The sequence below is a fragment of the Mobula hypostoma genome, chromosome 3 (genome assembly GCF_963921235.1).
Source record: "Mobula hypostoma chromosome 3, sMobHyp1.1, whole genome shotgun sequence".
NCBI lineage: Eukaryota > Metazoa > Chordata > Chondrichthyes > Myliobatiformes > Myliobatidae > Mobula > Mobula hypostoma.
In genome coordinates this window covers 103079657-103097366 of record NC_086099.1, presented here as the reverse complement: position 1 = coordinate 103097366, position 17710 = coordinate 103079657, and the positions used below count along the sequence as shown (strand labels likewise).

General features: G+C 40.6%; 1 protein-coding gene across 5 annotated transcripts in view; it reads left to right on the top strand.

Moving 5' to 3' along the window:
- Positions 1-17710, top strand: part of fras1 (Fraser extracellular matrix complex subunit 1) — a 594524-nt gene that overhangs the window by 299663 nt on the left and 277151 nt on the right. For all 5 annotated transcript variants that reach the window (XM_063043539.1, XM_063043540.1, XM_063043536.1 and 2 more), the window contains 3 exons: positions 2255-2395; positions 7995-8168; positions 16258-16398. In XM_063043539.1, coding sequence (XP_062899609.1) covers positions 2255-2395; positions 7995-8168; positions 16258-16398 — 456 coding nt within the window. The remainder of the gene's footprint in view (positions 1-2254; positions 2396-7994; positions 8169-16257; positions 16399-17710) is intronic.

Sequence of the window (17710 nt, the reverse complement as noted above, 5' to 3'; positions counted from 1 at the left end):
TTTGTGTTTAATTTCACTGTGAAAATGTCAAGAAGAGCTGCAGATACCCCTATGGGTAACAATGAGAAAAAGAGAAGGAATCTTCTCTCTCAATAATGCAGAAAGTGGAGTTATTGCAGAAGCTTGATCGTGGTGTGTCTGTGTGGCATCTTACTGAAGAAAATAGTGTCGGAACTACCACTGTATATGATTTAAATAAACAGAAAGACAAGTTACTGAAGTTTTATAGTGACAGTGACGTTCTACATTTATTCCAATAAGTCATTTACCATGTGTTTGATTCGGTTCATTTGAAGCTGTATATTTTTATGTTTTATTGAATGTTTTTGTTGGAAATAGATTTTTTTCTTGTCATTATTCCCTAAACAATACAGTATAAGAATTATTTACATAGCATTTACATTGTATTAGGTATTATAAGTAATCTAGAGATGATACGGAAGGATGTGTGTAGGTTTGGTGCGCCACCGGGTCCTAAAGTCCACCGCACTGTGGGCAGGTTAAATTAGGGACTTCAGCATATGTGTTTGTTGGTATCGAGGGGTGGGGGGTCTGAAATCCGAAAAATTCTGAATTCTGAAATGCAACTGGCCCCGAGGATTTCGGATAAGGGATCGTGGACCTGTACTGTTAACGTGTCTCCTATCCCACCAGGGCCCCAAACGCCCTTGTCCACTGCTGATTGATGATTGGTTGGTTGTTCATCGTATCTGATGATGACTGTTAGGTTTGTGCAGATCTGTTGTGTCCAAGTTGTGAGCTACAGAGCTGTCCACAATAAGGACATGAAAACTGTGCTGGTTCTGGAAGTGGAGTCACTGCTTTTTTTTTCCTTCTTTGTCGGGCAGCGATTAGAACTGCTCATTGCCAATCCTGTAGGTTGTTGTGACCAAGGCTCACCAGCCACTTCGGTCTAGCCGCACTCTGTTCCGGACATTTTGGTACAAGCCCAGTGTGTGCAATGTTAGCTTTCACGCAGTTTTTGAACCTCTTATGGGACTTATCTCAATTCCTCTTGCTCAGTGAAAACTCACCACATTTTACATTAGACACCCCTGGCCACACTTTGGCAAATCGGACACCAGGCTGAGCTCCTTCTGTTGTATGCAAACAGAGGCTGAAATGTGAAGATCTGGTGCAGAAAGTTTTTTCTCAGTGCCGGTCTGAGGAAACAGATGAGGATATTTATAAAGGCTTTGAGTCAGTAGACTGGTCTGTATTCAGAGACTCAGCTGCCATGCTAGGTGAGTAGGTTCCGCACTCTCATGGATTTTATCCACAAATGTACCGAGGACTGTGCATTAAACAGGACAATCCGGCTGTTCCCAGACAGAAACCATGGATGCACTGGGAGATACACTCCCTACTGAAATCTAGGACTGCAGCGTTCAAATCACGTGAGCCTAACCATGACAAAAATCATGATATGACCGCCATGTAGTCAGTTAGAGCTAGAGAAAGCTGGGTGTGATTTCCTTTTGTTGACCACTTAACTTTGCTTAATTCCGCTTAAGTACGTTTAATATCACTCTTTTGGTTTCATTTGTTTTATCGTTTCAAGATTGTTCGTTTAGCTAGCTACTAATAAATGATCAAATACATTTCTTTGATTTTGAACATTATTATTATTAGATTCTACGGAAGACGTGTCCACCAGGATTAACTGCGCCTCTCCCTGTGCCTCGTTTCTTAGCGCTGTGGGTTGTTGGAGTAGCCACGACACAGCACATGTACCAATAATAAACTAATTTTACCATTTACCATTTCCATTTCTACCTTGCTGCATCTTCAGTCAGAGCCTTTTCTGAAATATTATTTATTGTACTTTATGTCACTAGTGTTCAAACAGCTGTGTTTTTTGGCATGTTTTACATGTGATCAGTAAAGGATGGGGCACTCTAAGTAAATTGTGAGGCACCCTGCACTCTCCGCTGTTGCATGGGTAGGCCTGTACCATTCCTTCTCTTTCATTACACCTTTCGGAAAGCTGCCATGTTGTAAAGTCTGCTTGGAAAGGAAAAGTTTTCAAAGCTATGGGAGAAGGGTAGATAAGTGAGAGTCATTGGCAAATTCTGTAACAGGAGTAGTACAGAAATAATGGGCTGAATATGCTCCTGTGTGGTATGAAAGTTTGGTTGTGTAACACGATCTCAGTACATTCAGTTTTGTTCATGGGTTTTCCACTATAACCAATTGCTTCCTCATTCAGCTCCTCTGATTTATGTGTTTACAGCTGTGTCCTCTCTTGTTTCAGCTTGCCACGTATCCTGTGCAACCTGCGCTGGCTCTTCGCCTGTGCTTTGCACCTCCTGTACCAATCAGCATGTCCTGCACAAAGGCCAGTGTCTCTCAGCCTGTCCTGAGGGGTTTTACTCTGCACATGGAACATGCCAAGGTATACAGTATGGTTGTGGAAGTATGATACACTGTTGTTTTTTGATTGAAGCTGAAGCAGTCCTTCTTACAAAGCCTTTGCTGGATCACAAATTCCTTTGTCTTCCAGATATTTCATATTGGTTTTATTTGCTTTAATTACTTGTTAAAGTTTGCAGTAGATTCCATAAACCTTTCACTATTGACTCAATGAGACTAATTTTGACCCAATAGTAGTAATGATTTCCAAAACTGCAAATCAAACCAAATCTTTAATACCTGCACACTTAAAACTGGAGTTATGGATGCTGCTGGCAGAGTTAGCTCACTTTTCCACGATGTGTAACTCCGCTTTCTAACTACAAGACCAAAGAGGTGGACGAGTTGCACTACCTGTATGGGAGAAGGTCAGATTGAGAATTACCGGGAGGGCTCGTATCCAGTGAGGCACTACAATTAGAGTTCAGAAATATGATAAGTGTAGTCACTGTGATGGGGCTACAATATAGGCCTCCCAAAAGCCAGCAGGAGCTAGAGGAACGGATATGTAGGCAGGCCGGAGAAAGATGTGTAAACAACAGGTTTTCTGTCGTGGGTGACTTCAGGTTTCCTAATGTAGACTGGGATGTCCTTCACACCAGAGGCTTAGATGCAGCAGAATTTGTTAGGTGACTCTAGGAGAGTTTCTTGAAATGCATTATAGCTAGTCCAACCAGGGGATAAAGTCCTAACCTATTCAACCTCTGGTTCTCAAGTTCCAACAGTATCCTTATAAATTTTCTGTGTATTCTTTCAAACATTGATATCTACTGTGTGTGTAGGTGACCAGAACTATACACAATACTCCAAGTGTGGTTGCACCAACTTCTTGTACAATTTCAACATAACATCCCAACTCCTGCATCAATACTTTGATTTCTGAGGACCAATGTGCCAAAGGTGTCTTTATGTCCCTGTCTAACTGTGGTGCTATTTTCAAGGAATTATGGATCTTTACTCCTAGATCGCTCTGCTGTACCTCACTCCTCAGTGTCTGACCATGCACTGTGTAGCTCCTACCCTGGTTTGTCCTTTTCAAGGTGCAACACCTCACATTTGTCTGCATTAAATTCCACCTTTCACTGTTCTGCTCATTTTTCTAGCTGGTGGATAAGGTGGGGGAACAGATGAGAGTGCTACATTACAGGAAGTCTAATTACACCAGTATTAGGCAGGAACTGGGGAGAGTAGATCTGGAGTGGTTGTTGTTTAGTCCACATCTAATATGGGTGTTGTTTAAAGACTATCTGATCAGAATTAGGGACTGAATGTTCCTGTGAGGAAGAAAGATAGAGATGGCAAGGTTCATGAATTTGATGGAGTCTATCTCAGATTATTAAGGAAGTTGCTGAGGCTTTATCAGAGACCTTAATATCCTTTTTAGCCACATTCAAGGTCTGAGAGGACTGGAGAATTGTTTAATGCTCTGTTTAAGAAGGAAGGGTACCAGGGATAATCATGCACTTACATCAGTGATAGGGAAATTATTGGAGAAGATCCTTAGGGATAGGATTTATTCATATTTGGAAAAACTTGGACATATTAGTCAGAAACAAGAGAAAAAAATCTGCAGGTGCTGGAAATCTAAGCAACACACACAAAATGCTGGAGGAACTCAGCAGGCCAGGCAGCAATGCTGGAAATCTAAGCAACACACATATATTAGTCAGCAGGGTTTTGTGTGGGTGTGGGTCACGTCTTATGAATTTGGATTGAATTTTTTGAGGAAATAACAAAGACGAATAATGAAGGTTGGGCAGTGAATGTCGTCAACATAGAATCCATAGTGATGTGTTAGACTGGTTTCAGTATTATGGAAGATAAAGGGAATGGCAGAGGGAAGTTATGCTGATTAAAGTCTGTGAACAGTGTGTTCTTCAGGAATCAGTACGGTGACCTCTGTTTCTGAGATATATATCTATAAATGATTTGGATTGAAAATGTAGGTAGGCTGATTTGTAAACTTGCAGATGACACAAACATTAGCAGAGATGTACACAGTCAGGGAAGTTGTCAAAGGATACTGCAGGACAGAGATCATTTGGAAATATAACAGACAAAGAGCAGATAAATTTTAATCCAGACATGTGTGAGGAGTTATGCACTCATATGGAGAAACTTCAGGACCATTTAGAGCATTGATATTGAGATCACAGAGGGATCTTGGGGTCCAAGTCTATACCTCCCAGAAAGAGCAACATTGGGTTGTTAAGAAGGTATATAGCATTCTTACCTTTATTGGGCAGGGTGTTGCAGATAAAGTTTGGAAATCATGTTACAGCTATATCAAATGTTTGGGTAAGCCACATTTGGAATGTTGTGTGCAGTTCTGGTTTTGGCATTTCAGGGAGGAAGTAGAGGCTTTTAAGGGTGTGCAGAAGCGGTTCACTAGGATGTTGCTTGAATTAGAAAATATTGGCTGTAAGAAGAGGCTAGACAAACTTGGATCGCTTCCTCTGGAGTGCTGAAGTTTGAGAGGCTGACCTGACAGAATATATGAAATTGTGAGAGGCATAAATAGGGTAAAATGGTCACAAGCTTTTCTAACAATGTTAAATACCGTGGGGCACAGCTTTAAGCTGAGAGGGCCATTTAGGAGGGAGTTTTAAAGGAGATTTGTGAGGTAAGTATATCACACAGAGCATGGTAGGTGCCTAAATATGCAGCCAGAGGTGCAACAGGAGATGGCAGAAACAAATATGATTTTGATAAGTGCATGAACAGACGGGGAATAGAGCAATATGGACCCTGTGCAGGTAGATGGGACTACTTTAATGTGGCACCATGGTTGGCACAGGTATCAAGGATCTGGGGTCTGGTGCGGTGCTGTACTCTTCTGTGTAGCTTTCATGTCTCACTGTTTATCCCACCTTTCTGTCATTCTTAATCACTCGCTGATTCAATTTCTATGAGCAATTTAAATCTTAAATTATATTTCTTTCTATACACTGTTTGATCGGACTGCATGCCCACAAAATCCCGGTAGGGAACACAGGGTTGGAAAAGGCTAGGTCACAGCATGTCTGCTCTGAAGTCTTAAAAAAAAATGTCAGGAGTGCCATCAGAGAGTTGAATTACTGCAGCTGCTCACCCCAAAATCAGAGCATCATTTGGAAAGATGTGCTTTGTAAAATAAAACGTAAACAGCTGGGAAGGATAATCGATGACTCATCTCCCATTAATATTCTCCTAACCCTCCACTGCAATGTTTCAGAAATGTATTCACTGTGTTTCTAAACATCCCAACTTTAATTATCTGTATGCTGTAAAACAGTGTTGCTGTACAAACACTTGCTGAATAACTGAAATTCTTCAAGGTCAATGCAGTCAAAAGCTACCATTTATTAACCATCTAAGGGACAGTGTTGTGTAGTTACTCAAAGGTAGAAATCCGTGAGCAGAATTGGCATTAGGTAACATTAGAAACGAAACATTCTTGACAAATCTTTGAAAAATTATAGTCAAATGCTCTGGCAAATATGAAGTTCAATCCTCAGTTTCGGGAAATTAATTGTATAATTCTGACATATAGAATTAATTAACATGTGTAGCACCAGACCTTCTACAACTTGTTAATTTGGGAATTAAGTATAATATTGCTATCAGTTCCAAAGTGGTTAGACCTGGTCATGTTTTATTTCCTATCCCTATTCCTTTTCTGACATGTCAGCCCATGGCCTCCTCTTCTGCCTTGATGAGGCCATTTCATGTTAGAGGAGCAATACCTCATATTCTATCTAGATAGCCTCCAATATGATGGCATGAGTATTGATTTCTCTTTCTGGTAATTTTTATCCCTGCTCCCCTGTTCTTCATTCCCCACCCTGGCTCCCATCTTGTGACTTCTCCTCACCTGCCTATCATCTCCCCCTGGTGCTCCTCCTCCTTTCCTTTCTCCCATCGTCCACTCTCCTCTCCCATCATATTCCTTCTTCTCCAGCCCTTTCCCACTTCCACCTATCACCTCCCAGGTTCTTACTTCAACCCCCTCCACCACCCACTTGGCTTCACCTGGCTTGTCCTCCTTCCAATCCCCCCATATTTTTATTCTGACACCTTCCTCCCTTTTTTTCCAATCGTGATGAAGGGTCTTGGCCTGAAACATCAACTATCTATTCATTTCCATAGATGCTGCCGGCACTTTGTGTATAAAACTCTCAATTTCCTTTTTGTTATCAGGATCATTTTGCATCATGTTCAGTAGAGAATGCTGTTTTTTTTTCCCCACAGACAATTTTGCTTGTAAGTTCACTCAGAGCGTGATGACTTACTTCTGCCATTGAATCTGGAATCAGCTTTGACGCAGCTCTTAGGAAAATGATTTTGAAACTTATTTCAATGGAAATTTCTTGTTGTGCATTCCTTGTTGACTATTTGATGCCTGGGATCTGCAGTGTCTGCCGAGAATGACTGAAAAAAGCCTGAGAGATAGCGTTATCTGATTTATTTCTGCATTGCTGTTAATCTTATTTGCTATTGAATTAAAATCTGAACGGATGCACCTATGATGTGGTTTGGTTTTTGTTATACCATGAAGGAATATGGTTGAATAGTGGTAAATACCTTACAAATATGCTCCTTCTGACAAGTAGCAATTGTATAATTCTGTGGCCTATTAGAACTGATTATCATTTCTTGGCTAGCTGTCTTATTCTGTTTCAATTTAAAGTTTGATGTTGCTTCCTCCCATATGTTCAGTCACTATTTGAGAAACTAGGTCGAGGCACTTACTGTAGTTTTAGCAGGTAATGAAATCACTGGCAAATCCAGCATTTATTGCCCATCACTAGTTGCCCAAGATGCTGACGTTAGTGTGAGTCAAATTGAGAGAAACTCCCAATCATTTCAGAGTAGCTACAGCAGTGTAATGCTGGGATAGCACTTAGGTCAGACCAAATATGGATGAGAGGCTTCTTTCCCACATGATCATTGTAAAGTGTTTGATTTTAAAAAAAATTTTACGCATGTAAACTGATACAAAATTTTTTTAAAATTGCAAATGACATAGTGAAACTTGAACTCCAGGTTCCCTCTACTTATGGTTCAAAACTATGAGAGACTAGTCATACAGCAGAGGGATTACAGCACTGTACAGACCCTTGACACCCTCCCCCCACCCCCATGTTTTGCCAACCTTTTAACCTACTCTAAGATCAATTTAACCCTTCCCTCCTACATAACCTTTGGCTTTTCTATCATCCATGCGCCTGACCAGGAGTTTCTTAAATGCTGCTGATGTATCTGCCTCTATCACCACTTTTGGCAGGATGTCTTGTGGCATTAACACTGATCCACCAGAATTTTGGCTGCATTATGTTGGTCTTGGATGCTGAAGTGTGGTCTGTGTGAGTGGCCTGTTTAGATTTCCTTCATCTCCAGGCAAAATCAGCAGCCTTCTGTGCTGGGCTTTCCTTCCTCAGTAATGCAGTAATATATGCACTGCTCAAGGCTTACAGCTTAGGTGTTCAATGGTCATAACCTATGGAAGAATTTGATTAATGCTGGATAATGTTTCTTTTCCAAAAGAGCACAATCCCATCTTAAAACATTAGATCCTCATTGTTATTTTATTTTCTCAAAAGCCTGCAGCCCTCCTTGCCGAGCGTGTATTGGACCCAAGCATTCACAATGTATCAGTTGCCTCAAAGCTGAGGAGGCCATTCAGATTTATCAGGAGACTGATGGAGTGCCACATGGAGTGTGTGTGGCTAATTGCAAGCCACATTTCTTCCTGAGTCCCACTAAAGTGTGTGTAGGTAAGTGCTTTGTGACACAAAATGTGATTTCAATTGCTCTTCAATTAGGTTATCCAGGTTTAAAATCCAGCATATCCAGGTTTAAAATTTGTATCACACACAAAATGCTGGAGGAACTAAGCAGGCCTGGCAGCATCTATGAATAAAAGTACAGTCAACGTTTTGGGCCGAGACCCTTCGCCAGTCCTGCCTGGCCTGCTGAGTTCCTCCAGCATTTTTTGTGTGTTGCTTGGATTTCCAGCATCTGCAGATTTTCTCTTGTTTAAAGTTTGTATACTTGTTTACACTATATAAAAATAGGAATACTGTCTGTGGAAGTTTATTTTTTGAAACTATAAAAGTTGTTAATGTTTTGTAACTCCATAACTATAGAGTATATAGCCATCAGTATTTGTGAACTTGATGTTGGAGGTTCCAAGTTTATCAACAGAAATGAATGACAACGTCAAAAACTGGATTCTTCTCTTAAATAACCATTCAAAGATTCAAAGTACATATAGCATAAAAATATTTATGCAATATATAACCATGAGATTCATCTTCCCGACAGACTGCCACAAAACAAAGAAGACCATGGAACCCCTTCAAAGAAAAGGTAGCGTACGGGTTAGCACAATGCTTCACAGTACAGGCAGCCCAGGTTCAATTCCCGCCACTGCCTGCAAGGAGCGTGTACGCTCTCTCTGTGACCACATGTGTTTACTCCAGGAGCTCTGCTTTCCTCCCATAGTCCAAAGATGTACCATGTAAATTGTACATTCCTGTCGATTAGGCCAGGATTAAATGGGGGATTGCCTGGCAGCGTGGCTCAAAGGGCCAGAGGGGCCTACTCCGTGCTGTTTCTCTATAAATAAATAACAACAAACAACCCCACCCCCCCACGTGCAACGAAAAACGAATCAGGCAAACAGTACCCAAAAAAAACACAATATAAAACACAAAATTGAGAGGGTCCAGGCATATTCAGTTTCAGCTCAGTTTTCGTTATCTGCAGGCTGTCCCAATTCAAAATTTGCCCAAAATAGCAACAAAAAAAAAGGGAGCAACCAGAAACCAAAAGCACATCATAACGTGAACTCCAATGTCCAGTCCACAAACCGCATTGATTAAACCTTACCCAAGACTCAGGAGTCCAGTACCCACCCTCCAACAGTGTGGAGGGAGAGAGAGAGGTCATTCAAAAGCAGAGATCTTGCTCCGGGAGCAGTGAACGAGACGGAGGTCGACGACGTTGAACATCCCCTCGGTTTCTGCACTCGCCACAATGATTTCAATCTTCCTTGGCGCTTTAATCGGAGAGATTAGCGAGAAATGAAGTCTAGGCTTCTTGGCCTTCAGGCTGCACACATCACTGAAAACCCCACAGAACCTTCTCGGAAACATCAAAGGACCAGATTGCCCAATCGGCCCGAAAATATGCCACCAAAATATAGATCACATGCTTCACCTGTAGAAGAGCCGCACTTGAAATAAGAAGGTGGTGTAAAAAAAGTAGTTTGGTGAGCCATCTGCAAGATGTAGTTCTTGGTCACTTTGTACGTTGACTGGTAGCGCGGAGAGATCAGCGCCAGACTCCAGAGTGAAGGTTCCCGAGTTCAAATCCAGGTCAGGCCACCCCCGAGCACGCTTTCCACCCGTGCCGGGTTGAATGTTGAGCTAGCCACTCGGCGTCGTGAAAAATACAAGGGTCGAGTCAGGACCGTTCATAAGGTGACCTGGTTAATCCTGACACCACGTGCCAGACAAGAATGGCTGAATGGCTGGTACGACACGCTTAAAAAAATACTTTGTATGCTGGCACCATCTTCTTTGGGTCTTCCCCTCAGAACTTCAAAACATCAAACCGTCAAAATGAAAATTAGTTTTTGGTATTATAAAAAGTGGTTGTCATGCGCATACATTCCTCTGTCCTAACTTCAATGTAATATTATGCATTCTTACCATGTGTTACTGTTCTTACCTCAGTTACTATTAATTATTGATGGAATAATCTAAATGACAGCTGCTGAAAGATGACTTTGTTAAGCCTTCTCATGAGCACATAAATGCCAGTAGGAATTGCTCACTGAGATTCTTTAGCAAGCACCTGTAATAATCGCTTTATCTCTGTCAAAATGGATCTTATTAAAGTCTAAACAATTCTATGTTATACACTATCATGGTACTTAATTAGCTTTGACAGAAAGTTAGGACGAGAAATGATTTTAAAAAATGCAGTTGACAGAAACAAGTGTTGTTCTTCCAGCAGTGAGCGAAATAGTGATTTGTTAATAATGTGTACTCAATATCCTGGTCCGAATTTAATGCCAACTTAAATCTTAGACTTCTTTTTGTTTAGTTACAGTACATCTGAAGGCTACAGCAGTACTTGCTATATCTCCTTAACTCCTTTGTTGATTACACGTTTCTCTCTGTGTTAGGAAATGCATCCACCTATGCCCCCATCTTCTAGAATTCTTTCCCTGGACCTTTCATCTTGCTTTGTCTTTCCTCAGCTTAACAGGTTCCTTACACCCATCAGCATTTTACCTTTAATTTATTCATTTTATTCTACATGTTCCTTCTACTCCTAACTTCAACATTGAGGTATTTTCCTAGATTTAAGTTGTAACTTGCTTATCTCTGAAATTTACCTCCTTTTCTGTGAAAAGCTGAACATAATACATGAACATCTATTGAGAAAGTACTCAGCTCAGCCTGGAGGACGATGATGGTGTCGTGACCTCTGAAATAAATGCTGTTGATTAACTATAATACCATATTTTTATAAACATTCCTGTAGCTGATTGGTTCCCAAAACCAGAGGAAGTGTGTTGTGCAGTTAATATTTCAGTAATATTTGAGTATTCTTGTATATGTATTGACTGATTAAGCTTTCCTGTTCATTGAAATATTTCTTTATGGGTTATATGTATAAGTATGTAAATTGCATACATTATCACATGACCACATGCTACGTGCATGCTGTGCTTAAAATAAACTTTAAGTTAGACCTGCATTCCCAGACTCGTGTAAATTGATTTAATCATTTGAGGTTACAAAACATAAGGGGATTGAAAATTAAACATCTATGGACACTAACAGTCTGAAATATAAACAGGAAATGCTGGAAATATTCAGCAGGTCAGGAAGTATCCATGCAAAGAGAAACAAAGGTAGCATTGCAGATACAGCACCTTCATAAATTGGGGGGGAAATCAAGCTAGTTTCAGTTGCAGAGAGAATGCGGGAAGGATGGATGGGATAAAGAGAATGCCTCTTATTGGGTAAGGCCAGGTGTTCCCAATAATTACAGGATCACCAAGTTAACAGATTTTCAAGGGCAGGATGAGAAAGTGAAAATAAGCAAAGTAACATGCCAAAAACTGTGAAATGAACTAAGAGTAGTTTCTGAAATCAGAAATCCGAACAAGGATGTTCAACATACGCAGTGCAGCAGGCAGTGTCTGTGGCGGGAGAAAAATTGATTTAGATTTAGAAATGAGTAACCTACAGCAGAAAGAAAGAAAATGATTGGAAATTGTTGAGTTTGACATTATGTCCTGAAGGCTGCAATATAGCTGAAGTGGCAACTACTAAACTAGTCAATTCCTGACCTGCATTTCCCAGGTCATGCCTTGTTCTCATTGCTACCATCAGGAAAGAGGTACAGGAGCCTGAAGGCATACACTCAGGGATTCAGGAACAGCTTCTTCCCCTCTGACATCTGATTTCTGAATGGACATTGAACCCATGAACTCTACCTCATTACTTTTTTATTTGTATTTTTGCACTACTTACTTAATTTAACTATATTTTATTTACATATACCTAAAATAGGTATGTGTGTGTGTATATAAATATATATATATATATATATATATATATATATATATATATATATATACACACACACACTTATTGTAATTCACAGATTTTTTTCTATTATTATGCATTGCATTATACTGCTGTCACAAAGACAACAAATTTCACAACCTGATTCCGATTTCAATTCTGATTCTGTGTGATTGAAGCTTGAGAGAAAACAAATCCCTAACCTGTTATCTCACATCAATGTAAAAGCCTGGAAAATGGTGATTGCCTATGTAGTGTTTTAGAGAGTTAGTTGACATGTTTTGAACAGAGTATTGTCATCTCTGGGGATGCAAAGGACTCTGGATATTGGAACTTGGAGAAAAAATACAGACTACTGGAAGAACAGAGCATGTCCGGTCGCAAAGTGATGGCTGAAGTTTTGGGTTGAGGCCCTGCTTTGGGATGTGATAGTGCCATGAAGTAATACAGCATGGATATAGGCCCTTGCTCCCAACTGGTCTCTGCTGACTACAGCATCCTCCCTGCTGGTCCCAGTTGCCGCATTCGGTCCATAACTTTCCAAACATCTCCCTTCCATGGACCCATCCAGGTGCCGTTTAAATGTTGTAATTGTACCCACCTCGATCTCTTCCTCTAACAGCACTCAGGTCTCTTTTAAGTCTCTCCTTTCTTCTCTTGTAAATTTGCCTCTAGTTTTGGACTCCCCAACCCTAGGGAAGAGTCTATTACTGTCCATCTTATCCATACCCCTCATGATTTTCTGAACTTCTATGAGGTCACCCCTCGTGTTACTCTTCACTGAATAAAGATTCAGTGTGACTAGCTTCTCCTTGCGACTCACACCTTACAATCCAGCCAGCATCCTTGTGAATTTGTTCTGCATCTTCTTTAGCATAACGAAGTCTTTTCTATGACAGAGTGTCTGAAACTTTACGCTGCACCAATGACTTGTATAACAGCAACATAATGTCCCAACTGCTAAACTCATTGTCCTGGCTGATGAAGGCCAGCATGACAAATGCCTTCTTTACCATCTGAGTACTTGTGTGGTCACTTTCAGTCAGCTGTTCCTTAAACTCCCGGGTCCCTCTGCTCCACAACTCCTGTCCATGCTCTGTAATAAATCCTATCCTGGCCTATCTGTCCAAAATGCATCAGCTCACACTTAACTAAATTGAAATCCATTTGCTATTCCTCAGCTCATCTCCCCACTTGATCGAGATCCCTTTGTAATTCATTGTGGCCTGTTTCGCTATCAACAAGACACCTAATCTGTATAATCAGCAAACCTGCTAATCCTGCCATCTACCTTCATATTCAAATCATCTACATATATAATGAATAATGAAGGTCATAACAAGGATCCCTGAGGCACCCCACTAGTCACAGGGCTGCAGTGTAGAATTGACCTTCAACCTTCAACCCCCTACTTCCTCTCATCTAGCAAATTCTAAATCCACCTCCAAACTCTCCATGAGTCCCATGTGACTTCACCTTTATGTAAGGGGTTTCTTCTTTTATGTTACTGCATAGTATAATTAAAATGGCTTCTTTGTTATGTTATAATTGAAATGGTTGCTTTGTTATGTCATAATTGAAATGGCTTCTTTGTTATGTTAACTGCTGAGAAAGTCTTCCCGCTAGCAGTTTGTTTCGATTATGTTACTGATAAGATGGTGAACGAACCAATTGGGATGGATGTTATGCTTTCTGTGTGTCTGTAAGTTAGTGTGATGCGCAGGTTTTTTTGGGAGAAGGCGGGAGAGAGACAGACAGAGGATGGACCAGGTGCTGTCAGTCTGCTAACGGGGTCAGACCCCGAGCAGGAGTCCGAGGTCCAGGGTGTTCGGCAAGGAGAGGAGACGGAGACAGACTCATGTGGAGCGTCTGGTCAACCACCGTTGTTGGTCCCAGGCGGCAGGTCGAGGTGGTCCTAGGGGTCACAGGGTGAAGAAGGAGGGTCCTGAGCTCCAACTGTTTGTGCACGAAGAGACTGACCTTCGTTACGTGTGGTGCCTTTTATTTTCCTTTTATAGTTTATTCTCTATTAATTATATAGTTCCAGTAATATCTATAAACTAAAACATTTAATCGTATCTGGTGTATTGTCTGTTATTTGTGTGGGGTGTGGTACATCACACAGCATCCATACAAACTAATTACCCAGTTTGGCGGGGCTGAGGGCTGTTTCCGTAGACGACAGCGAGCCGAGCGACCCTGAGGCTGGCCAGGGGGGACTACATTTAGATCAGTCTGCCATGCAGGACATTGTCAAAGGCCGTAATAAAGTCTATGTAGACAACATCCCATTAGTAATCTCTTTGAAAAGCTCCAAAAGATTCAACAGACGTGACTCCCATATGCAAAATCATGCTGACTATTTGTGAATTGGCCTTGACTATCCAAGTGATGGGAGATCTTATCCTTCAGAATTTCCTCCAGTTACTTGCCTACAGCTGAAGTCAGGTTCAATTCACTAACCTGTAGTTCCCTGTTCTGTGCTTGCTACCCTTTTTGAACACTGAAACAATATTAGACTCATCTTCTGATATTTTGTCATTGGCTAACAATGAAGCAAATACTTTGGTGATTTCTTCCCTGGCTTCCTATAAGTCCGGCATCGCACTTAATCTGACCTTGTGGATTTCACTTTATCTTGACCCAAATTGGTGACTATTTCTTTGCTTAACCTGCAGAATTCTTCAATCATTGTTTCCACCTTCAAGATGCAGTAATCATGCAAGCACATTACTATTGAGTTTCATGTGCTAAAATACCTATCACAGGCTCAGATTACCAGCCGCAAGTATCCTCTTGTGCATATGTAACATTGAGTGGTTTAATGCATTCATTTTAACCATCTAATTATTTATAACACATCTGAGGCCAGAGCCAAACAGTGTCTGTGCATTTGATTTCCTCAGGCTGTTGTTTCACACATTTATAATTCTAGCACATTGTGTTCTTTAATATTTCTGGAGTAGATAGATATCTATGAGAAGACTGAAAGAGGATCATACCAGTTGAAGTGGCATGCAGCAGTTATGATGCATGTTGGTTAAATGTCATTATATTGGAATATTTTGAATGTGATAATGATATTTCTGTTTGACCCATTTGCATATTTGTTGCATTTTCTTTATTGCACCAATTTTAAGCTTCATTAGGGAATGCTTTATAAATAGCATGACATGACTTAAATGGTTCAGCTTCAGTTCTCTTTTTATTAACCTACTTGAGATTCCTTTCCTGCAGATGTTGATTGTTGCTGAAACACAGTTCCATGTACTCCAGTTACTTTCTTAAACTTCTTTCATTGGGTATTGTGAGTTCTTTCAATGAGGTTGAGAAAAATCATAAATGCTTCCAATACCCTCTTGAGCTGACATTGATAAGTACAGTGAACAATAAGTCAGCACTTAGAGTCTTAACCAGAACAAGCGAAAACATTGACTGAATTTATTTGTGAAAATTGTACCTTGCAGCCATAAGCATATACTGCATTCATGCTGAGGCAGAGTGATTTTCTAATGTTGGCCTTAGTTTTTATCACCAATAAAATAGATTTTTATTTTATTCTGCTTTACAGAGTTTTGACATTGTTGTCCCAGTGTACAGTCTCACTAGCATTGGGAATATTTGCCTCTTTATTTCCTGTCTGTTAATTTGATGAATTGCCATGCATGCATATTGCTGAGCTCCATGCTGGCAATGCAGTTCTGTGAAGTTATTCCCAGTCTGTCACTGTAGCTGGTGCCTGATCATAGTAGAGTGAATTCCACTGTTTGAAGTTCTAATTTCACAACTGACCCTGGGACATGCACCTGATACCACCATCCACATTATTAAAACTTCTTGGGTACTGACTTACTTGCTAATGAACAATTAAGTGTTTTCTTAATCACTCTACTAGAAAGGCTTCTTATTTTGGCATTTGCGAGTACAGAAGGATGTTGCTTTATGTACTCGTGGGATATGTGCATAAGTAGATAGATAATTAAATAAACTGAGCACAGTTGAGTACAACACTTAGGAATTGTAAATTCTTTCTGATCAAAAAGTATGTTTAAAGAAGAACTATATAGTCCCTGAACAGGGAATATTGATATTCTTGTTAAAACAGTTGGTAAAATTTTTGGAACATCTGAAGAAAGTAGAATTAAATATTGTTGCATTTCAGAAAACACTTCAAGGATAACCAAGAGACTTGTGGATGGTAAAGTACTGAATATTAATGATGTTTTGTGTGTGTCGTTTCTTATCTTGCATACAGAGTGTCATTCCACTTGCATAAGCTGCACAGGGAGTAGTGCTCAGAACTGCACAGCCTGTTCTTCACCAAGAGTCCTACATGACAGCAGGTGTCTCCATAGATGTCCAGAAGGATTTTATAGTCAAGACAAAGCCTGTTATTGTACGTCTACTTCTTTTACAATTCTATTGTACAAGTACTTCTCTTTCTCCTTCCACCTGTGCCTTGTATAATTTGCTGTAGTGTTCTGCCTTGCATATTAATAGATGCATTCTTCATTTCAAAATGGCCAGCGAGGAATATGAATCACATGATCCACAAAAAGCGCATTGTTCAGCTTATTGCAACACAGAAAATGATGGAGGATCTCAGCAGATCAGGCAGCATTTACGTAAATGAATAAACAGTCGATGTTTTGGTGTGTGACCCTTCAGGACTGTAAAGGAAAAGGGAAGACACCAGAATGGAAAGGTGGGGACAGAGGAAGGAGGATAGCTAGAAGGGGACAGGTGAAGCTAGGTGGGTAGGAAAGGTAGAGGGCTGGAGAAGAAAAAATTTTTAGCAGGCGAGTGTGGACCATAGGAGAAAGGGAAGAAGGAAGTGGCCCAGGGGGAAGTGATAGGCACGTGAGAAGAGGTAAAAAGCCAAAATGGGGAATAGAAGAGGAGAAAATAGTGAAATAAGTTTTACCAGAAGGAGAAATCGAAATTCATGCCATCAGGATGGAGTCCACCCAGACACACTGATGGTGGCCTCATCTTGGCGCAAGAGGAAGCCATGAACCGACACATCGAAACAAGAATGGGAATTGGATTTAAAATGTTTGGCCGCTGGGAAGTTCCGCTTTCGGCAGGTGGAATGGAGGTGCTCAATGAAGCATCTCCTTGATTGCTACCTTGTTTTGAACAAAGTAATCAACAAATAACTAAAGGAATCAAATGTTGTATTTCCAAATTTGCTGATGCTACTCAAGTGGATGGAATTTTGAGTACAAAGGAGGATGTAGACAAGCTTCAAGGAGAAATTGAGAAAGTATGTCCTTCATTATTACAAGAGGATATAAATACAGGGATGACAAAATTTTGCTACAATTGTATAGAGCATGGGTGAGACAGCCCCTGGAGTAGGGAACACAACAAAGGTTTACTTGACTGGTTCCAGTAGTGATGTGGTTAGCATTTAAGGAGAAATTGAGGAATCCAGGTCTATATCCTCCAGTGATAAAGGGGTTGGGGAGAGAAGCAATTTTGCTGAAACTTAGAAAATTCTTCCAGAACTCAACAGACAAGATGTAGGAAACATGATGTGCAAGCTGAGGTATCTAAGACCAGAGATTACAGTCTCTGAATCAGGCTGTTTAGCACCGAGTGGAGCAATTGTTTCATTCATAGAGTGGTGAAGCTCAGTTGTTAGAGTTCATTCAAAAAAGGGAGATTTAAGTAGATTTTGGCCTTTGAAGGCATCAATGGATAAA